Raw genomic sequence first — 23,548 nt, 5'->3', positions numbered from 1 at the left:
CCTTCTACCATGGTATCAGAGGATTAGCATAAGAAGAGACAAAACTGGTTTCTATTACCATACCATGTTATAACAGTTTCAACATTATCGAATTAGAAGACTTTGTTGCATAAACACAATAATGTCTTGTGATGGAGCATTTTAGTAGGGGCTAAATAACAGAGTGATTTTGCTGAATGTAGTAAATGATTCATAGATTTTAAATCCTGCAATAAAGAAATGAAGTATCCAAAGAAAAAGTGCCATATGTAGCTTCCTAAAATATGTAATTTGCCATAGAAAGAACACAAATGGCTTCACAAGGGAATTGCTGTGAGAAAAAAGAAATGTGTTTAATAACGTTTTTGAAATTTTTTCCTTCTTTGGTCCTTGAGATGGTATAATCGAACACTCTATGGGAGCAGATAAAGATGTATACATTTTGGCACCATTGCAGGAAGTCGTTTTTCATGGTTTGGCTGCTGGGCAATTAAATTGGCCAATGAAACGTCTTCAATCTAAAAACAAGTGGTTTGAACATGCAGAGTTTGAAATGTCCCAATGGCTTGTAAATCTTCCATTAAAGTGTGTCCATCATTGAAATCCATGTTTTTGCATCTCCAGCTGTGCCCAAATAGGTGCTGTTTCCACGGGGATCCAAAAACCTAGCTGTTCCTATCTAAATTTCTTTTTTTTAATTTCAAATCTTTTTTATTAAATTTCAAGAACATAAGATTACAAAGAAAAATATAAGGCAGACATACAATAATCGGCTCGCAGAAGAGATACAGTGAACAATGTATGGATAAGTACAGTTAATGCAGACAGCAGGAAATAATAAGATGCCAGTAACTTAACACACCCGTGGGAAATACACAGTCGGTCCAAACAATTAAGAAGCAGAGAGAGCATCGATTAAGACGTCCATACATACAATCTCTATCTCATGGCGCGGACGTAACTAAGAAGACAAAGAAGACACAGAGGAAAGAAGAGGAGAAGAGGTTAGACGAAGGAGGACTGGAGAGAGAGAACAGAGGAAGACGCGGAGAAGGGGAGAGGTCGAGTAGCAGCAACAAGGTTTGAAGAACACTGCTTGTATCCGGACATCCGTCATACATACCGGGAGTAATGCCCGATGCGGCATCATTGACCGGGAAGGGACATGGTTAATATTTTGTCAGTGCACCTAAGGTGGGTCATAACAGAGTTCTAATGAATCGAGCAAACTCCAGAGCTTGGTGTGAGGCTTTTGCCAGGGGGATGAATGTAAAACATTGTTATCTGCTCCCCTCAGTGAAGCCAGCCAACCAGTGCGCAAAGGAGACATCAGAAGAGTTCTTCCATTTGCTCAGGATAATTTTGCAAGCCAGTGTGAGCATAAGGTCCAGGAGGTGTCTGTCATGTTCCCTAGAAATATTCGGGTCAATTGCTCCTAGCAGAATATATGAGAAGTCCCTGGGTGGACGGAAATGGAAGGTGTGATGGATGTAAGCAAAAATCCTGTCCCAGAATGTTTGGATCAACGGACAGTAAAAGAACATATGTGCCATGTTGCCCACGTGTGCCTTGCAGTTCCAGCGGAGGGGGCTGTCAAGGAGTTTGAGTCTGAAGAGTTTCTCAGGTGTCCAGTAGGATCTGTTTATCAGCATAAGTTTGGTCTGGGATAGTATCGGGGATATTTTATTGTAGAAAGGAGTGAGATGAATCTTATCCCAATCAAAAGCCAGGTTAGAGGAGTTTGTTTCGTTTTCCTAGTCCCTCACACATTTTCTATGTGTTTTCTGAGGTAACGGTGATATGAGTTTATAAATTTTTGATACCATGTGACCTTGTGATATAAGGTGAGCTAGTCTATTACATAGAGTGGGTTGCTGCGGGACAATGGCTCTGGCAGAGATAAGTGCTTTAAGGTGTAGAAACTTGTAAAAGTCAAGTGGTCGGAGATCAACCCGCGCTTGTACGGTGGCAAAAGGGAGCGGAGAAGTACGGTCGTAAATGTCCTGCACCAAATTCAAACACTTTTTGGCCCAGTCCTCCCAAAAGAGAAGTCCACAATCATCCTTTAGAGCTGGATTAAACCAGAACGATGAAAGATTTGATTTGGAGAATTTTACTTTAACTTTGCAGTGCCTCTCAAGGCTGAGTAGAGCCCGCTTAGTGTTGAGAAATATATATTTTGATTGAGTAAAGGCCGAGGTATCCATAGTCATTATGGCGGAAAGTGGCAAGTTGTTAATAATGGATTTTTCCACCTGAATCCACACAGGAGTGTATTCTTGTTGAGTAAGGAACCAACTTGCTCCTTGTTTGCACAAGAATGCCGTCTGGTAGCATCTAAAGTTAGGTAAACCTACACCCCCTTTGTCCTTTGGCAGTTGAAGTTTTTTCAGGGAAATTCTCGGTTTCTTATCCTGCCAAATAAAACTATTGAAAAATTCCTTTTTAAACAAAAAGTACCATTCTCTGCTTTGTAGTTTCCAGTGTCCCGGCTGACCCAAGTATAGTCAAGAATTATATTCCTCCATCTGAAATCTAAAACGAAATGACAGAAAAGCATGCTCTCATTTATCTCTAATTGTCCTTTTTATTTGTTACAGACAAAAGCACGACTTGCATATTTTTTTAGGAGAAGACCCATTTTCAGATCAGATGTTCTGTGTGAAGAGGCCATTCGTTCAAGTGATGGCATTTAAAATATATGCTAACAACTTCACAGGGCTGAACATGACAAGTGATTCCACTGGATGGGTAAGAGATACAAAGCTCCATCATGCAACACCTGCTGCCCCCCCGTCACTTGTTTATCGAACTTTATCATTCTGCAAATTAGATGTGCCCCCTGTGCACCCACTGTTCCCTTGTTTTTGCTTTGTTTACCTTTCCTGAATCTGTGAATGAATATGTTCTTTCGATTGCTTTCTGTAATGATAGAATAACCAAATATATTTAATGTTCCAGTCCAGAGATTTGTTCTCTATTGGATTCTGGTAAGTGCATGCACTTGTTGTGTCTATCATCTGAAAAATATATCTTGATCAACCTCAGCCGTGCTGGGGTAAGAGGTATCTTAACGATTTTGGGACGCCAGGGCACAGGTATATTTCGGTCCCCACTTTTAGAACATTTAGACAGGATTAGTGTTAGAACTAACAGTTCTATGTTACCATCTCCATTCCCTCAGGGTCATCCATAGATCGCCCTGGCTATGTCATCTCTAGGACTCCACTGCCATTCATTCTATATCATTTCTCATTTGCCACGTCTGCAGCCCAGGCCATCAACTTTCAGCCAATCTGAAGATGTGATTCAACTGAATCTGGAGATCTGATCCTCATCCAACACATTATTTCTCTTGGATTTAAAACTGACTCGTAACTCCTCGGCAATAGTTTGAAACAAGCTCTATTCCATGTTCTAAACACCATGAGCATCCTATAATGAATTGACACAACCAAGACCAAAGTCAATTTTCTCAATCTGGTCCTCACAATTGTGCTGTTTTCCAAATGACAATGGACTGGTCAGACTGTCACCATCCCTATTGTATTCCCCAACACTAACCACCTGCTCCTATCAATTAAACCCCACCAAACAACAACAGTGTTCATTCATGTATTAGTACCTGAAAACTCTGAAGCAAGAACCCATCTCTTTGACAATCATAACTTACTGCAAGACAATGTCAACTCATTGCTCTTCTCAGTCAACCTCATGCCAAACGCAGGTGTCAGCACTCATAACCCACTGAAAGTTTGCACTATAAAACCAAAGCTTACCACCTCCTGGTGCACATAAGAACTCACTAACCACAAATAACCTATTAACAAGTTAGAAAAGAAGCCACACAAAACCCAAATATGAGACAAAACTCTATTCTTCTCAAACAGATACCTCATCTCTACAACCAAAGTCACCTGAAACAAGCCAACCTTTAAGCAGACTCTTAAAGGGCGTCAGATACATCATCAAAGCAATTAAGCTGTATTTCAGTTTGATCCTAGACCCCCATAGTACTGCACTCAGTTGGCCACTGCCAGGTCATCATCAATTACTCGTGAAAATAAGACTATATCTAGCACGACCACAACCACAAAAAAACAGCTATTGCTATCTCTAGCATGAGTCCTTCTTAAACCTGTCCCCTTATGAAGATCCGTCTAATATCTTTACCATGTACAGATTCATGACGTGGGGATGCCATTTTTCCATCCACCATTATTTAACCTCTCTCCAGAGAAACACTCACACCCTGTACATAGTCAGCTCGCACTTTGCACAATGCATCTTTCCTGATTTCTTCTAAACTAGAAAGATCCCCCACTACTCAAAAATGCAAACTTCAACCGAACATCCCTGCTAGCTACCAACCCATCAGAATCTTACAGTCCTTCAATATTAATAAGACCAAGCTAACATAAATTCCATCCTACAAGACTACAGTTCTGGTTTCATACTCCAAAACTAAAAAACAAGCATCCAATTCATGTACGCCATGTTTTTCAACTGGCTGTAGAGCACATACCCATGTGCCTTGGTGTTTCATGATCTCTCAGTACCTTAATGACTAATGACCATCATTTCCAGATCTTATTTCAAATGGAAACCAATGACAAGGCACACATTGGTACTCTGTCTAGCTCTATGAACAGCATCAGCTCGCGTCCCTGTAGGTAACGCCAGATCACCGACGCGATTTGTAACGAAGAGAATCCAAAGAAGCGCTACCAGTGCTAGCTGTGATCACACACAACAGGCACAACAAAGGCAGCTGCAGTCCAATCTTTCTTTGAACGCACAAAACAGGCAAAGCTCAGGTACACACCCATTATGAAGACACCTCCAGGCAGCAGCAGGTAATTCCACTGGGCTTGTTGTGCTAGCTGTTGCAGTTCTGTGGCACATTAAACCTTTGACCATAAATGCAGGTCTCCACACTGAACACCATAAATAGTATTTAGGAGAATATATGAACTGTGGGTCTGGCATACCAATTGAGCTGCATTCAATGACATAGAGAACAATTATGGAACGGGAAAATGAAAATTTATTTAGCTAGACATGTGGAATTTGTGAGTGTGACAGAAAGAAATACCGTTTGAAAATGGTGGTAAAAAGAAGGATAAAAAAACAAAACCTAGAAAGGAGAGAGAGGAAGAAAAAAAGGTTGACAAAGGAAAAAAAAGTTGAGAAGAAAGAAGTAAAGAAATTAATATGAAAAAAGAAGGAAAATGTTGAAAAAACAGAAACCAGGGGGAAAGATACAAGAAAATGGAAATACATATGAAAAGACGGAAAGGAACGGGTGCAACAACTTAGTAAATGTGTCTCCTCCGCCTTCTTGCTGGGTGTTTTTTCTGAAGCCATCTGTGTGTCTTGTTCCAGACACATGCTGACATTTGACGATGGAATTGCTTTAGTCTTGGGACAGGAAACTTGTATTGGGCACATTGTGCATGGGATACTGCCACTTTAGAGTGAATATATTATATGCACCTTGCATCTTGAATGAAGGAGACCAGAAACACTGCATGCTTAGGTTCTTTGAATGCACACAGAACAGGTCATTATGAGCAACAGCTTATGTTTGCCATATCCCCTTGAGAATACCCTTCATGACATCTCTAAAGGGGAGTACCATGAATCAGCCATCTTCATCTATCTCTAACAATTTTTTTCCCCAGAGTTTTATATAGCGCGAACTTGACCCAAAGGTATTGGGTATCAGAGCGCATTACATGAGCACCAGTTGCGTTACACAATGAGACATATATATATATATATATATATATATATATTTTTTAGAGTTTTATATAGCCCGAACTAGACCTGAGACATCGGGTATCAGAGCGCTTTACACGAGCACCAGTTTTGTTACAGATTAACACATTCACTTTTTTGTTGTTGTTTTTTGTTAAGCACAGGGAGATTAAGTGATTTGCCCAGAATCACAGGATGTTGAGCATCGTGCATCGTCGCCGAGACTCAAACCTGGTTCCCCAGCTTCGAGGTTGACTGCTCTAGCCATAAGGCTACATCCTCTCTGTTCCCATTATCTCTATTATGCTACCTCTATGACGGAAATTGCATGCCTGTTGTGGTGAGTCTTATGGGAATAGAAGGTCATTCTACTATGGTGGAAGCCCATATGGTTAAGGAATGTTCTTCTGTAATGGTTGGCCCTGTGAGAATGGAATTCTCTTGCTTTATGAAAAGACACATATATTGAATGCTTACATTTCTGACAACATAATCAAGGCTCTGAGTTCGAGTTTGGCTGACAGGGTACTCCACAACAAATGTGGCAAAGTACCCTGTCCTCTAAACGGACCTCTCACTCCATTGAGGATCATACATATCATCATGTTTACAGCGATGCTGCCCCACTGGCTTTGCCATCGGAAACCCTACACAGATGTTCCGACAAAGTTGGGGTCATCAGTGTAGGTGCATCATATTTCCAGCCCTTTTTAGAGTGGATGGTGTGATGCCTTTTTTGTAGTTCGGACCCCCAGAGAAACCCTGGTTGTCCTGAGCTAAGAAAAAGAAAACTCGCACTCGATGCCTGGGAGAAAACTTGACCACTTGGATGTCCAACCCCTACCCGAATCTTATCCCGACCAAAACAGATTTCTTGCTATTGGCCAAGAATATCTAGCTACAACCAGGCCAAATCTAGCTCAATGATTTGAACTTAGAAGAATTCAAACCTCTCGAATACACGCTGGAAATCAATCACACCCACAAGAATCATATCCCCAACAAAACCATGACAGATTGGTAGCAAATCTCTCTACTTAAGAAACTCAAATCATTCCTCCCTGAATGCAGCTTTTGAACTGCCGTTCTAATAATCTTGCATCTGAATGTTGGCAATGCCCTACTCCATGGTCTTCACACTGACCTCCCTTGTGTGACCCTACAAGCTGCAGTACTCATCATTAAGCATACGAAGAAAGAAGAAATATGACCTTCATGGATCTACCAGTGAAACTGAAGGTGACTCAATATGGGAAGTGAGTGTTTTCTCAGGTCACCGTTTTCAGCAATGTGTGCTGCCTGGGTAGCAAGGAGGAATAATGCAGCTCAAGTTGCCTACCTAAATGTTTGTGGCATGGCTTTCCATCTGTGTTTTTCCCTAGAGGAAGGGGTTTATGGATCTCGGTGGGAAAGTTTGGAACTTCTATCCCCTGATTGAGAGGGACATTAGTGGTGACGGTTCCTGCATTTCTGAGAGAAGTGTTTTTCTCCTTCCCTCTTTTGACCTTTGAGGGCCTCCTTGCACTTTTCAATTGTTGAGTTAACTGTCAGATGGATCCTTAGTAAAAATGTAATGAAAGGGTGGTTTTAAGGTTATACTAGGCTACAGTGATATAGGCCATTTGAGTGCCCACTAGAGTTGTGCTGGAACTCTGGTTCTTTTTCCAATAAAAAGATATTTAATGAAAATACAAATGGAAGCATGTTTTAAAAAAAATAACTTAAATGATAAACAATGGAACAGTCCAGATTAGGTATCCCTATAATGTGTGCTTTGGCCTCTTTCATAGATGAGAATATATTCCATTATCAGTGTCCCTTGCTTTGGTTCTTGGTGTTCAATAACTTTTAGAGTGCTTTGTCTTCTGCTCAAGCGCTATGGTGCTAAGGCCTTCATGAGTATGTTGACATGCATCAAGGTGAATGGTGAGTCAGCACATTCGTGGAATAAATAACAGCCCCTTATGAAGTTATGAACCATTGTACCCGTAAGTAATCTTTTACTAATTAAATATTACATCCAATAGAACTTCTGAGCCAGAAGAAATAATATCCCTAAGATACCCTGTGTCCGGCGACATATCATGCTTCAGAACAGTGTAAAGTGAGACAGAATGACATTAGCAATAACATAACAAACAACAGGGTGATGGAAGGAATGTTTGCATTAATCTCAGCCCCAGGTGATCTCTCTGGCCACATTTCAGTCCATCGTTTTTCAATCACCATGCCTGTCTAAACATTGAAATACCCTATGCAAATCAGTCTTGGTCTTAGAACTGGTGCTTGAATTAATCTCAGCCACTGACAATCTCTTGGGGCACCATATGCAAAGCAGTCATAGCCCTCCTCCAATAGGAACAGTCCTGCCTGAACTGACGGACCAGATCCCCTCCAGACAGGAACACCAGGAAACTCAGGTTGACATTGACCTACGTAGATCTCACCAGTGAGGAGACTGACACAGTGAGTATTGAACTCACGTCTGGGCATACCCGTCGCACTTGGAGAGTCTACTGTATCAAACAACATTGCCACAAAATAAATGTTTTAATTAATCTTAGCCACTGGCAGTCACTCATGGCCGCATTCTAGTCCATCGTTTTTGCCCACAATGCCACTCTAGTCAGAGTTCTGCCTAATGCAAATCAATCTTGTTCCGATAGGAAAAATGCAGCCCGCACTGCCAGTCCAGCTCCCCTTCAGCAACCTCAAGCCCAATCACCCAGTTGTTTCTTGCAGTAGTCGCCTTATGTGTGCTGGCTATTACCAGACGTGAGTCCCGTGCTCACTGTGCCACATGACTCAGGCTATACCTCACTGACGAGACCTAAGATGGTCAAAACAGACTGGGGTTGCTTGTGTTCCCATCTGGAGGGGACTTTGCCTGGTAGTTTTGGCTCGACTGTTCCTAATGGAGCAGGACCAAGACAGATTTGCTTAAGGCAGCCCCAATTGATTGCCATTGACCGAGATTAAGTCAAACCTTCCTTCTGTGTCTTTCTTATTTGTTCCAATATATACCTTAAATGTGACAGGTATGCCCAGGCGTTGATCCCCTTATTATTGTGCCATAGAAACCAAACTGTACCTCATGGACACGCCTAAGGAGGTGCAACTCATTCTGGAGTTGCTTGTGTTTCCCTCTGCAGGGGACCTGGTGTGGCAGTTTGGTTGGACTGTTCACTTTGGAAGAGGACCAAGTCTGTGGCAGGTCTCTCTCCAGAGTGACATAGTGAGCCAAAAATGATGGACTGGAATGCGGCCAGAGTGATTGCCACTGGCTGAAAATGTTGTTATTTGTATCAGCCTGTTGCAGTATTATGCCAGGGAATTTGACAGTAGAAAAAATATTGTGAGAACAATCTCCCTATACCAGAGGAATAATGCCCTAAAAAGCTTTCATAGTACAGTACAAGGAAATGATAACCCTCTTAATTCTAAGTGTGTTATATGGTCCTCTCACCTTATAATATGAGACTAATGCAAGTCACACTCGAGTTCCATCACATGTCAAGATCAAAGAGCGAGTTCCTTTATAAGGTCACAGATCATCGAGATGACTTTTCATCCTTACATTGTATGGTAACACTTTTACCTTTGACCCCATTCATCGCTTTCTCCTTAGGAAACACACTATGGTTTCAATTAGGCAGAATAAATGTTGGAACTATATTGTGAAAATAAACATGCACATATACAACATAGATTTTGCTCTGAGTGCATATCTGAACCAATCTAGGAAGAGTCACAGTAGTTCAGAATGTGTGGTTATGTGCAAATAGATTCCTGTTAAAGTCTAATGAACTCATATGTCTCCTTATTGCCTAATTATTGAATTTGCAAGGAAAATGTTGAGACAGTAAGTTGAGAAATTGATTATCCCATTGATTGTGTATGTCACAGGCCAAAGTCTGCTATGGGACTTGCTTTTCTCCCTGTCCACTAGTTTTTGAAGCAGGGCCAGACTGTGGGTCCCAAAGCAGCGCTGCCAAAAATGGTCACACTAGCTTCGCTCACTTTGTCTCCTCGCTATGGGACATATTAGCAAGAACCTCGTTAAAATTATCGCCGTTTTAGCGGCAGGAAACTGTCGCTAAAACGGCAATATTTTAACGAGGTTCTTGCTAATATGCCCCCATATCCCTCTCTCTCAATGGGTTTTCTCTCTCTTCTCCCTCTCGAATTCCTTACTCTCAACTCCCCATCCTTTCTCCCCTTTTTCGGGCTCTCTCTCAACGTCCCCAAAGCCTGCTCCAGTTAACTTCGGGGGGCTGGGTGAAGTGACAGGGGCACCAGGAGCAGCCCTGGGCTGTCAAAACCGGCCTCGAGGACTCAAGGACCAGTCCGGCTCTGCCTGGCAGAAAGGATTGTGTCCTCCCAAATGGACTGTAATACATATCACAGTAGAACAGCGATGTCTCATCTTCTATAGTTTCTACTCTGTTGCTGCTACATTGGTTACATGTGCTTCTCCTACTGTGAGCAAGAGCCAACAGAGATGCAATCTTTCCCCAGGGCAAACTAACTTCTCTTAGATTTGCCTCCAACTGTTGAATGTCAGAATACTGTTAGCAAAAATATATCCTGACAGAAAAATTGTATTGTAAATATCGATTACAAAATACCTCTCCATTTTCCTTTGGGTGCAGATTTTCTATTTTCCATTGAGTGCAGATTTTCTATTTTCCTTTGGGTATAGATGTTCTATTAATAACTCCAATTGGACTGTATGCTTGTGAACGATATTTAGAACACAATATTTACGTCACCTTAAGCCACACGATAGTTTGGTTATGATGCTCTCCTTCTGTACCACTCCAGCAACTGGCTGTCAAGGCCTCCGCGTGGCTGGGGGAGTCCTCGTGCATAGCCTTTGTCTCTGATTGGTCCGTGGAAGATCAGAGCCAGCATGATGATAAGCACACCAAACTCTAAACGTAATGTTTTAGCAGTTTCTGCAGGCCACACAAATGACAGATGAGCTCTCCACAACCCCAATTCCAAACCAGCAGAGCGTCTAACTTGGCAGTGCCTTAGACTTATCTGAACTTTGTTAGTGGGGTGAGTGCTGGTTATTCAAGCCAGTCCTGTAGTTGTCTAATGTTCTAACACTCTCGTGTATTCTATCAATTACGCTTAACAGGATAATCGTCATGCGGTGTCAATTCCAGCAGAGATCATGAAAGGCAAGGGAAGTAATGAACACCGGCTGATATGCGTCGACTTCAATTCCTCCATCTTATTCCAGGTACTTCCGTCCTTCATGTGGTTTATGAGGGGGGTGGTGTTACGAGGAGTCAGTCAGGGGCGTAGCTCGGGGTGGAGGGGGTGTTTGGAGTGGTCCACCCCCCTTATAAATGTATTTTCTGATGAATAATTTGGTTCAGGTGCGTTCATTCGGGTATTGTGAAGTACCTGTCGGATTTCACCTGAAATGTTTGTATACACACACAGACAAAACCACATACACTCTCTCTCTCTCGTCTCTGTTCTGAAAGTCCTCAAAATATTGGTTATTATACAAAGTATTGTGTTTCTCTCACTTAGTACTCCTACCAGTCCACGTCACTCTCCCTTTCCACTGCCTCTCAGGCCCTCTTATGCACCCTGCGAGTCTTATAATGTATTCTAACATGATATGCCAGGGTGATTGTTGAGAAATCTGAAGCTCAAACCCCCCTAATCTTACTGACCAAGCTACGCCCCTGCAGGAGGCGAAATAGCTTGTATGTCCGCTTATATTATAATTCATGGAAGTGTAGGGTACAGGTTACTTGACAACACTTTGCCTTCGGGCAGACCACCCTAGTTACTGTGTGGAGGGAATAGCACCATCTAGTGGGATAGACTAGATGTTGTGCAGAAACTCACTATAGTGAGGTCACATATGCGTGTACATCCCCTCCATGTACAAACATGTTTGCCACCTATACATCCCTTGCTTGTCTCCCCTCTCAGTTAATTGTGCCACCACCACACAGGACTGGAGCTGTGCCATTGTCTAGTTTTTCAGAGATGGTGTGGAGTGCTTACTTATGAAGGGTTGTTTTTTCTGTGCATTCTCTTTTCAGTTTCATGCCAATAAAGGTTGTTAATGCCCAAGTGGGCATATTCAGGGTGTAATGATTGTGTAGACAGCTGATTCCTGTGTCTAAACTCACCATGGTCAGGGTCGACTGTTCCGGGTGCCTTCCACATCTTTGAACTTGTAGTTTGTGGCTCATTTAATGCTGACTCGGGGTTTGGACCTAACTAATGAGATACGCGATTCCTCCTGAATTAGTGTCCTTTCCTTTATCCACTAGAAGTGAGAGAGTTCAAGTGCCAATAGTGGCATATGGGTAAGCAGTGCTCTCCTGAGGTTCTGTGAATTCTGAACCCATTTTATAAATGGCATGGTTTCGTTACGAATTTGATAATAGCAAACCGTAACTAGTGAGTTCGGCAAGTACGAGTGATCTCGTCACGCTAGACTTACAGATTCACTACGTATGTGGAGATTTCGTTCTGAACCCTTGGGTTCCATTTTGTGTATGGCAGCCATTTTGTGGTTGCCCTCACATAGGCCGATGACTGTGGCTGAACTAGTCTTTTAAAGGACATGTACACCTTAGCTCGAGTTTGTGCTGACTTCTGTTTGACCTGAGTGAACTGACCCTGTTGCCTGAAGCTGACCTTGTTAAACCAGTTCCTGCCCTTTAGCTGATCAAGATTAAGGATCAGAGCACAGGACATCGTAAAGTTTTACTGCACACAAATATGCCTACTCTCACCTGTTTCTTCTCCTTTCTTTATGGTCTATTTATGATTGGGTTGTGGCCTTTTTTATTATGGGTTTGTTCGACCTGTCTAAAGAAGAATGTTGGGTTTGACCGATGATTGATTATGGGCTGGGCAACTGAAAAGTGGGTTTTACTGTCATGCGATACCTCTGGTGTGAATACATGTGATTGGACAGTTTGTAAATGTTAGGTATTTGTCTGGAATGTGATTTTTGGCATAAAAAGGGATGACTTGCTTTGTAAAGTTGAGCAGTCTCCTGAGAACTCATACCGTGATGATTTCTAGGACTTCTGTTACTGGCTGCAGCCAATAAAGTCGATCTTTGACGCCACCACGAAGAGTCCCGTGTCTCTGTATTCTAAGACAGGTGAACCCGAAGACTTTGGGCGTGCCCTTGGCGCCGCTGGGTTCTAAAACCCGGTTCTTCAGTTGGCGCTTCCAATGTGGGGCGACTTCAGCGGTACCGGTCCAAGCCTGAAGATCGTGAGGAGCTTCGTGAGGAAATTCTGGAGGACGGCCACCACTTCATTGACCCCGGCATGTTGAACGTGGACTGAAGGTCTTTTCTGCGAGGCTTCCCGCTTTCCTGACGGCTACGAAGGACTGCTGCCCTGACTGTCGCCCTGTCTTGGACCCATTTGTGATGCTTTGTACGGCGGGACGATAAACGGGTCTTCTGGTGGCGTGACTGATACCTCAGTTAAGTATAAGTGGGTCGCTCCCAGTCCTTAGTTTTTGGTTCTTTGGTTCTTAGTTTGTTTGGTCCTTAGTTTTGATTTGAAAATTGCAATTTCCAAAGCCGAGGGTCTCGTATATTTACGAGTGTATCGGTAGAGATAATCCCTTGAAGTTTGAAGCTTGATTAGTGAGCGAAGATGCCTAATCGTAGCAAATTTGGTACTTGGCTTGGTTGTGGTTGCAACAGGGATTCCCGATTGGAGGATTCGTGTCCGATACCTCCAGTTGGAACTCCGACTTATGAGCTCTATTCTAAACACGGCGTGGGCCACATTACGTTCAATGAAGTATGGGTCCACTACACTAGAAAAGATGGTGTCTTACAATGGCCCCAACATGGTAGCTTTAATACAGAGATTTTAGACAATTTAGAAACTAAATTATTTAGGAAGAAAGCCCGGCCGGCAATGTTTGACTCCTTTCGCCTTTGGCGTAAAGAAGCCAGACAACGAGAAATTAAACAAGCTAAAAGAGATAAAAGAGAAAAGGATGTATCAATAATGCAAGCTGCTAGGCAGTTTAAAGAAAATGAAGAAGATAAAGCAATTGAGGTGTCAGATAGGCAACGTTGCATGGCCATAGATAAATGTTATCCGGCCTTGCCGTCTTCTCCTCCGAAAGCGATTGAAGATCTTGAGAAAGATTCTTTGATCTCTCATTTACTGAGATTGCCACCTCCTTATGTGCAGGGTGCTACTGCGCCTCCATTACCACCGGTTGTTCCACCCTTTGTTGTTCAACCTCCTGCTGTTGTTCAGCCAACCGGTGCTCCACAGATGGTTTTACCTTCTCTTTGCAACCCGCTCTAGGGTCGCCATCTTTGCTACCAGCTTTGCCTCAAACTCCTTTGCCTTCTACTTCTGCTTCTTCGACTCCGACTGTTCTTATGCCTACACCTTCTTTGCCTCAGAATACTTGTTCTCTTGTTCTTATGTTTGCTTCTTCTCCTTCTGCTCGAAAACGAATGACCGAGACTGTTGTTGGTCTGCTGTCTCCATTGTTTGGGTCATTGAATATGACCCCTGTTTCAGAACGCAATCAGAGTCGTAGTCAGCTTCCTAGTTCCGAGGAACCGACAGTGTTGGATTTGTTGGCTCGTAGATGGATTTTGAATGCTTCAAGGTATAATTTGCCAGCAGTTATGGATGTTTTCTTTCAGTGGGAACCGCCTAAGCAAAGGTATGTTTTCGATGTGATGTGTACTTTCCTGCGTCAGGAATGGGAAGATAATGAGTTGGGTCCAATTCCGCAGGATGTGCTTGATGTTCAGTCAGATTTTGCTAAAGGGATGATAGTGGACACTGATGTTACAGATGCTGTAGAGACGATATTGACTTTTAGATCCAGACTTCCGCCTCAGACGTTGGATGAACCTGATCCCTCTGTTAGGAGGAAAGTGAGACAGTATCCAATGAGAGAGGTTCCTCCACTTTGGAAAGAAGTAGACGCAAATGCTAATCCGCCTGTTTTGCCTCATTTTCAGCGAATATGGGTACATGTTCCTTGGGAGAGAGCAGAGGTCTTGGCTCTTAAGCAGACCTTTCCTGATCCTCGTAAGAATCCTGCTGGTTACTACAAAGAGTTGTCTCAGACAGTAGATGCGTGTATAATGAATTTAGCCGACGTTGACATGTTGATGGGTAATGTAGTTCCGCAACCTTTGTGGGCGAAGATTCGTCATGAGAATCATGCAGCAGAGTTAGGTGATACTTGGGCGAATATTGTTGCTGCAGATGGTAGACAAGTAGGAGGTGCAAAACCTGAACCCTTACTTGCAGAATTACCTGGTCGAATTATTACTTTGATGAAGATGATGATGCCTGCTTTACGAGTGAATTGGGATAAGTTAGCAGCATGCAAGCAGAAGAAAGATGAGAGTGTGTCTGACTTCTTCACTAGGTTTGAAGAGACGTTTATCGATCACAGTGGTCAGGATATGAGTACGGGAGGTGGTCAAAGGTTGTTCGTGGATAAATTCGTCTTTAATTTGCTTCCCGAACTTTCTAATAAGTTGAAGGACTCTGAGAGTTCATGGGCCGTTTCTTCGTCGGCCCAGATATTGGCTACTGCTCAATATTACGAGAATAGGGATAAAGATGAGAAGGATAAAGTAGAGAAGAAAACGAAGGATTTAAAGACGAAAGTTCTTTTGCAGCAAGCTTATCCGCCTCGTCAGAATCAGCTTCAGTTTCAGCAACCTCCACAATTTCAGAGATTGTTACAGAAGCCTGAGCCTTATGTTCAGCGATTCTTTCCTGGCCCGAATCAGTGTGCTTACTGTAGAGAGGAAGGTCATTTCAAGAATAATTGTCCGACTTTGTTACAGCGTGCGTGCGTCAGAGAGGTCGTGGTGGTTTTCAGCAAGCGCCTAGAGGAAGAGGTCGTGGTGTGATCCCCCAGAATGAGCGTTCCTCTTCCCTACAGAATTCTGCGAATTATTTTGATAGACAGAGTGTTCCGAGTGGTCAGTCTCCTCAGTACTATGTTGAGGATTACTATGTTGAAGGTGAGAGTGTTGGTTATAATGATAACAAGGACAGCCATGGACAAAGTAAGGGAGTAGTGTCAGTTCCAGTAGATCAGAGTGGACCGTATGTTGAAGTGATTACATCAGGTGTAGTAGAACCTTTTCTTTTGGATACTGGTGCGACAAAGAGTTCTATTATGCATTCTAAACTCCCTGGTGCACCTTTGTCTGGCTTGACCAATGTTTCCGTAGGATTTTCAGGTGCCCCAGTTCGTAATCCGGTTTCTAGTCCTTTGTCCCTTTCTATTGGCCCTTGTGAATTGGAAGCTCCACTTATTCTAACGACTGGTTGTGGTGAGAATTTGTTGGGATTGGACTTGCTGAAAAGATTGTATGCGACATTGCATTGTTCCTTCGGGAGTACAACTTACTCTTGGTAAGAAAGTGATTTCTCCAATGTATTTGTCTAAAGATTGTTTGCCACTGGAATTGCGTTCGCTTCCTGAAACGCTTTGGGCTACATGTCCAAATGATGTTGGTCTTTTGCAGATTCCACCGTATGTTGTTACGCTAAAGTTGAATGTTAAGTTGCCTCGTATACCACAATACAAGATCTCGAGTGATGGTGAGAGAGCTCTTTTTGCGATTGTCTATGATCTGGTTGAGAAGGGTGTGGTTGAGGAAACAAGAGGTAACGTGTGCAATAGCCCGGTTTTGCCTGTTCTTAAGCATACAGATGCTTCTCAGCCACCTGTGTACCGGTTTGTGATCGACCTTCAAGAGGTCAACAAGATTGTCGTGCCACAGTTTCCCGTGGTACCTGATATTACTGCATTATTGACTCTGATTCCTGCTTCGGCAGTTTGGTTTTCTGTCATCGACTTGAAGAATGCTTTCTTCAGTATTCCTATTGCTGAGGAGAGTAGGGATATTTTTGGCTTCTCGTTAGGAGGACGAAGTTTCCGATTTAAGAGAGCTCCCCAAGGTTATTGTGAAAGTCCCTCAATTTATAGTCAAGCGTTGAAAACTCAGCTTGACGGGTTTGTGTTACCAGTTGGTTCTACTCTTATTCAGTATGTTGATGATTTGTTGATTACTGCTGATGACGAAGAGATTTGTAAAGAGGATACTCTTTCGTTGTTGCGATATTTGTCTGACCTTCATCATAAAGTGTCGCCTTAGAAGTTGCAATATTGCTGCCAAGTGGTAACCTACTTAGGTCATCTCTTGCCGAAGGAGGGAAGGAAATTGACCCCAGAAAGAATTCAAGCGATTGCGCAAATGAGTGTGCCATCGACACAGAGAGAAGTTTGTGTCTTTTTGGGTATTACGTCATATTGTAGACAGTGGATCCCCAATTTTTCACTGTTGGCGAAACCACTGTTAGCATTGACTCTGAAAGATACTCTGTATCCTCTTCCTTGGTCTGAAGAATGCCAGAAAAGTTTTTCTGAATTACGTAATGCATTGTGTTCAGCTCCTGTGTTGGGTACTCCAGACTATAGCAAGCCTTTTACGTTGTATGTGCACGAGAGAGAAGGATGTGCGTTGTCAGTGTTGACACAATCTTTTGGGGACAAGCAGCGTCCATGTGCGTATTTCTCAGCAACGTTAGACCCAGTTGCTAAAGCATTGCCGAGTTGTTTGAGAGCTACAGCCGCAGCTGCCGTTTCTATTCGACAGTCTGCTGGTTTGGTATTGGATAATACGCTGATTGTGATGGTTCCGCATGCAGTGGATACTTTACTAAATAGGACTAAGACACAGCACCTTACTAGTGCACGTCTTTCCGGCTACGAGTTGACACTGTTGGCTAGCCATGTTCATATCAAAAGATGTAATGTGTTGAATCCAGCTACGTTGTTGCCGATCTCTACAGAGACGGATGCTCAAGAACAGCAAGATTGTTTTCTTCGTACAGAGGAAGAAACAAAAGCTAGAGTGGATCTTAAGGACACTCCTTTTGAAAATGTTGATGGTACGCTGTGGGTTGATGGTTCGTGTTTTAAGCTTCCAAATGGTGAAACAACCGCAGCGTGTGCTATCACAACTTTAAATACAGTTGTTGAGACAACACGCATACCACAGAATTCTGCGCAAGCAGCAGAGTTGATTGCACTGACTAGAGCGTGTGTTGTCGGAAGGAGAGCGAGTGAATGTTTATACCGCTAGTCAGTATGCGTTTGGTGTTGCTCACAGTTATGGGCGTTTGTGGAGAGAGCGTGGGTTCCTTACTTCTCATGGAACTAAAATTCAGCATGGGCAGTTAGTGAATGAACTTTTGGAATCTCTCACTCTCCCAAAGCAGATTGCAATTGTGAAATGTAGTGCGCATAAGAAAGTTGTGGATGATGTTGGTCGAGGGAATGCGTTTGCGGATGAAGTTGCGAAGGAAACAGCGAAAGACATGATGAGCCGTATGTATGTTGCAGGACCAGCAAGATGGGTTATGGCTGGCGGAATGTGTGAAGACACGATAGAAAGTGTGAAGATGATTCAGGCTGAAGCTACAGAAAAAAAAAATGAATGTTTGGAGAGAGAGTACGGGTATGTTGGATTCTACAGGTTGTTGGATTGAGTTGTCGGAACACCAGCGATGGTTGTTGCCAGACGTGTATGTGCTACCAGTGGTTACAATGGCTCATGGATTGGCTCATATAAGTTCGAAAGGAATATGTAAGTTGTTGGCTCCAGTTTGGCAGAATGCTGGAATCCCAAAATGTGCAGAGAACGTGGTGAAACATTGTATGATTTGTCTGCAATATAATCCTGGTAAGGGAACTCCAACTCCAGCTGGTCATTTTGCTCCTCCAACGTATCCGTTTGAGGTGATACAGTTAGACTATATTCATATGGAGAGATGCAACAATCTGAAATATGTTCTTGTGGTTGTTTGTGCCTTTTCTAGATGGATAGAGGCTTACCCCCTAAAAGATAATACTGCCTTGTCTACAGCCAAGGTTTTGTTGAGAGAGTATTTCCCTAGGTATGGATTGCCGAGAATTGTATGGTCAGACAATGGGAGTGAATTTGTGGGTCAAATCATGAAGAAAGTATGCTCTGGATTGGGAATCAGTCAGAAGTTCCATGCAGCGAATCACCCCCAGTCTGCTGGACTTGTTGAATGTTACAATGGTATGCGTAAGCTGAAATTAGCTAAGGTACAAGCGAGCACTGGTCTTACATGGCCAGATGCCTTGCCGTTGGCTCTTTTGTCAACAAGGACGACTGTGCATTCTCGAGTGGGACTTAGTCCGTATGAGATTGTGTTTGGTCGCCCAGCGAATGTTTGGGGAGTGCCTCGTCCGAAAGAATACAGCAGTATTGAATACCCTATGTTGGTGGATTACTTACATGACTTGACTGCTAAATTACGTGTTCTCCACCAACAGGTCTATGACAGTTTGCCGACTGCTTCTACAGATCCAGGCCATGTACTTGAACCTGGACAGTACGTTCTTGTGAAGAATTTTCAGCGTACCAAGAACTTGCAACCTAGATGAACCGGCCCCTATTTGATTTTGTTGGTTACTAGAACCGCTGTTAGAGTAGCAGGCAAAAAGAACTGGGTGCATGCCACCCACTGTAAAAAAGTTCCTTTGCCTTTACCATATGATCAGTGGGTAAGGGATGGTATCGCCGATTCTGATTGTGAGAAGGTCCCTAGATTCGTTCCATTTAGTGATGCTCATTTGACATGGACACGGTCTGAATGTGAGGATGATGATGTTCTACAAGCTGCTGTGCCTTCTCATCTGAAGATTGACACCACCAATCTGGATCTTCTATTCAAAGATCAGACTGTGCCTGACAAAGAACGCTACGATTTGAGACCAAGAAAGATTATACATATGGACAAATAAATATTTTCTTTTTTTATGTAGTGAATTTATACTTTGGCAGATCAACAAACTTTTTTGTCTTTTTCTTTTTCGAACCACCATCCGGGTTCAGCTGTAGGGTGGCGGTATAAAGACTTGGGATTGCAAGCCGTGTAGACACAAGGTCGACGGTTCTGGTTGGTCCAAGGGCGTTCCCTAGACTGACAGGCGCATTCCTTAGCGGAAGAGAACCAACTGCCGCGAACAGCACGGTTAGAGGATGGAGTTTTTTGACGCTGCCCAGAATGTTAGGAAATAGACTCTAAAATCCGAATATGTATATTGGTTCGTAGCAAATGTTTTTTAATAATGTGTTTTTTAATGCTTTTGAATATTGCATTAGCTTGTGTGGGTTTGGTTTTCTATGCCACACAACAGCCGTTTGCACCTACTTCCCAACCTATGTCTTTTCCTGCTACTGTTTCTTTACATTCTTTTCATATTTTACCTGAACATGAGCAAATTAGAAGGTCGGAATTTGTGAATAATTCCTTTGTGCAACTTCTCCATCAACACCAGTTAGTAGTGAACACCACTAATTGTTGGGTGTGTGGTCTTATGCCACACACATACTATGGATAGAGGTATTCCTTATCTGGTTCTGCCATTCAGTTACAATGGGTCCGTATGGGCATACCAGACGATGTTTATTTATGCCATCGAAGTCTATCCCCTGCGTTCCATGAGAGATAACTCGAGTAATAAAGCCTTGGTGAAGGGAATTACAGATATGAGTAGAGATATCGAAACGTATAAGACTATTCCCAAGGATGAGTTACTAGCATATGTTGGTTGGAATGCAACCGGATATAGTATTAGTCTGGGTGAAAAGCAGAGACGAAAAAGGTCACCTCCGATTTGGATTGTACCCCATTGTGGTCATTTTTGTCTGCAAGGGAAAGGCAAGAATTTGAGAGCTCAGTTAGGGAAGAGTGTTTGTACTCAGACGTATGTCTTTGCGTCCCAAACTTCCCCACCGTTTTTAGCAGCTAAGGGCACGTATTTTGTCTGCTATGATAGAGCATATACATGGTTGCCCCCTGATTTTTCGGGAACATGTTATGTTGCATATTTGTTGCCTCCTACGTATACTGCTGCTGTAGATTACCACAGAACGAGAGTTGTTAGGGGTGTCTTCAGTGAGGAAGATACCACGGGACAAGAAGTGGGAGACTTTTTCAAGGGTTTCCTACCGTTTTGGGGACCTATGGCAAACAGTAGAAACATACGGCAATTAATGAGAGTGGTTGAATCCACCATAAATGAAACTGCAGGTGCCCTTAGTAATCTGACCGCTGAGCTTCAAGCGGATCGCCTTATGACATTACAGAATCGAATGGTTTTGGACGTCATACTTGCGGACCGAGGTGGGGTATGTAAAGTGATCCAATCGAGTTGCTGCGTTTTCATACCAGACAATGCTCCTACAGTATACCAGGCCATTTCTAAGTTACATAAGATCTCTGAGTCTATAAATGTGGATAAAGGAGATTGGTCATTGATTGGATGGTTTTGGGAACTTTTATCGACCTGGGGATGGAAGATTCTGATGATCATTGGGATGGTTTTAGCGATTCTCTTCTCATGTTGTCTCTGTGTACAGTGTGGCCCTGCCATATGTGGCCTTTGTACTACTACGTGTGTGAGAAGACCTGTCTCGAGAGAAGTCCTGAGTAATAGGATGATGCTCCAGCAGCATCTTGATGATCTGATGAATATTGACATCGACTCAGACGCAGACTGAGTGATTGCCTATGTAAGGGCAAAAGGAGGGTCTGAGGTACTGTGAATTCTGAACCCATTTTATAAATGGCATGGTTTCGTTACGAATTTGATAATAGCAAACCGTAACTAGTAAGTTCGGCAAGTACGAGTGATCTCGTCACGCTAGACTTACAGATTCACTACGTATGTGGAGATTTCGTTTTGAACCCTTGGGTTCCATTTTGTGTATGGCAGCCATTTTGTGGTTGCCCTCACATAGGCCGATGACTGTGGCTGAACTAGTCTTTTAAAGGACATGTACACCTTAGCTCGAGTTTGTGCTGACTTCTGTTTGACCCGAGTGAACTGACCCTGTTGCCTGAAGCTGACCTTGTTAAACCAGTTCCTGCCCTTTAGCTGATCAAGATTAAGGATCAGAGCACAGGACATCGTAAAGTTTTACTGCACAGAAATATGCCTTATCCTACTCTCACCTGTTTCTGCTCCTTTCTTTATGGTCTATTTATGATTAGGTTGTGGCCTTTTTTATTATGGGTTCGTTCGACCTGTCTAAAAAGAATGTTGGGTTTGACCGATGATTGATCATGGGCTGGGCAACTGAAAAGTGGGTTTTGCTGTCATGCGATACCTCTGGTGTGAATACATGTGATTGGACAGTTTGTAAATGTTAGGTATTTGTCTGGAATGTGATTTTTGGCATAAAAAGGGATGGCTTGCTTTGTAAAGTTGAGCAGTCTCCTGAGAACTCATACCGTGATGATTTCTAGGACTTCTGTTACTGGCTGCAGCCAATAAATTCGATCTTTGACGCCACCACGAAGAGTCCCGTGTCTCTGTATTCTAAGACAGGTGAACCCGAAGACTTTGGGCGTGCCCCTGGCGCCGCTGGGTTCTAAAACCCGGTTCTTCACTCCTCTCCGAGCAGCAGGAAAGAGCAAGTCACCGCCATTTCAAGGTCTCTTCCCCATCAACTGAGGAGCTCCTGTCACTTGCCAATATATAGCAGAACCTCTAATCACAAAACAATTCATAACTGGATTCATTACTTGTGGGCCTATGGCGTCACTAATTAAAGGTATTTCCATATACCCAAGTATAACTGATCTTCAGGCTCGTCTCTGAGGAGTATCCCTAAGGCATGCATGTACCATATACATACTTCTACTGTTTACAAAAGTAGCATGGAGTTGACAGAGAGTCTATGCAGTAATATTAAACAAAAGGTGTGTGTTTTTGCTAGATGTATGACATTACCACGCGATCAAAATGATCGCGGTACATCACTACGCAGCTTTTACAACGCAAGCTGTTACCACGACTTGCGCTGTAGGGTGCTGGACTTAGGAATAGTATGATTTACTATTCCAACTCCAGCCTACGTACAGTAGGGAAGGTGTTGGAATAGTAAATCACACTATTCCTTAGTCTAGAGCGCCCTCCAGTGCAAGTTGTGGTAACAACTTGCGTTGTAAAAGCTGCGTTGTGAATGTACTGACCGCATAGTAAAGGTTGTTTCCCGTTTTTGCTCCGGTCAGACATTCTATTTGTTCACAAAAAGTATGAAAACAGTTGATTGGAAAATAAAAGAAATGAAAGACCCTTCATCTAGCAATTATTGACATAGGTTGGTATTCCTGAACTCAGTCTTGTGGTCGTCCTCTGACCTGCCGGTGATGTGGGGGGAAGCGTAGTGCACTTTACTAAGGATCGCAGTCCCCCACCTATTTGGCTGCTGTACCGGCTGACTGTGCCGGGTCAATGTTGGCTGGTGTTTGAAACAGAACTGCTGCTGTTGTGGGAGAAAACCCAGCTCAATTTACTAAGCAGATTTGCCATCTTACAAAACTATTTCACTGTGTGAGAAGGTGGCATGGCCTAGGAGAAGGTGGGGGCCACATACCGAGAGCTGTCTAAGAGGCACTTGCTCCTTCCCAAAAAACACAAAACAAAAAAATTAAAAGCTTGCTGTGGCTGCTGCCAAAATCTTGGAATGTTTTCACACCCATAAATGGATATCAGCAGGCCAGAGCTTCTAAAAACGAACTGGAAAAGCACTCTGTGTAGTGGTTTTCAGTTTATCTTTCCTGCCACTCTGTGATTTCGGCTCCTCTCTGCGTGACCGTGTGAAGGAAGCCGATATCGTGTGACACACTGTGGCACCGTGTTAGTTGGCAGGTCTGGAACACAGTCATACTACCTGACTGGCTCCTTT

The 23,548-nt window shown here is 43.1% G+C and overlaps 1 protein-coding gene across 1 annotated transcript in view; it reads left to right on the top strand.

The window, feature by feature from the left end:
- The first annotated feature begins 1,863 nt into the window (after positions 1 to 1,863).
- ADGRG5 (adhesion G protein-coupled receptor G5) overlaps positions 1,864 to 23,548 on the top strand; it is a 251,096-nt gene continuing 229,411 nt past the window's right edge. Inside the window, 3 exon segments of the mRNA XM_078668837.1 lie at positions 1,864 to 1,892; positions 2,580 to 2,730; positions 10,886 to 10,990. Of these exon segments, the coding sequence (XP_078524963.1) occupies positions 1,864 to 1,892; positions 2,580 to 2,730; positions 10,886 to 10,990 (285 nt within the window).

This window comes from Lissotriton helveticus, chromosome 12, assembly GCF_964261635.1.
Source record: "Lissotriton helveticus chromosome 12, aLisHel1.1, whole genome shotgun sequence".
In the NCBI taxonomy this organism is placed as follows: domain Eukaryota; kingdom Metazoa; phylum Chordata; class Amphibia; order Caudata; family Salamandridae; genus Lissotriton; species Lissotriton helveticus.
The sequence above is the reverse complement of the archived record's forward strand: the minus strand, read 5'-3'. Positions and strand labels throughout refer to the sequence as shown.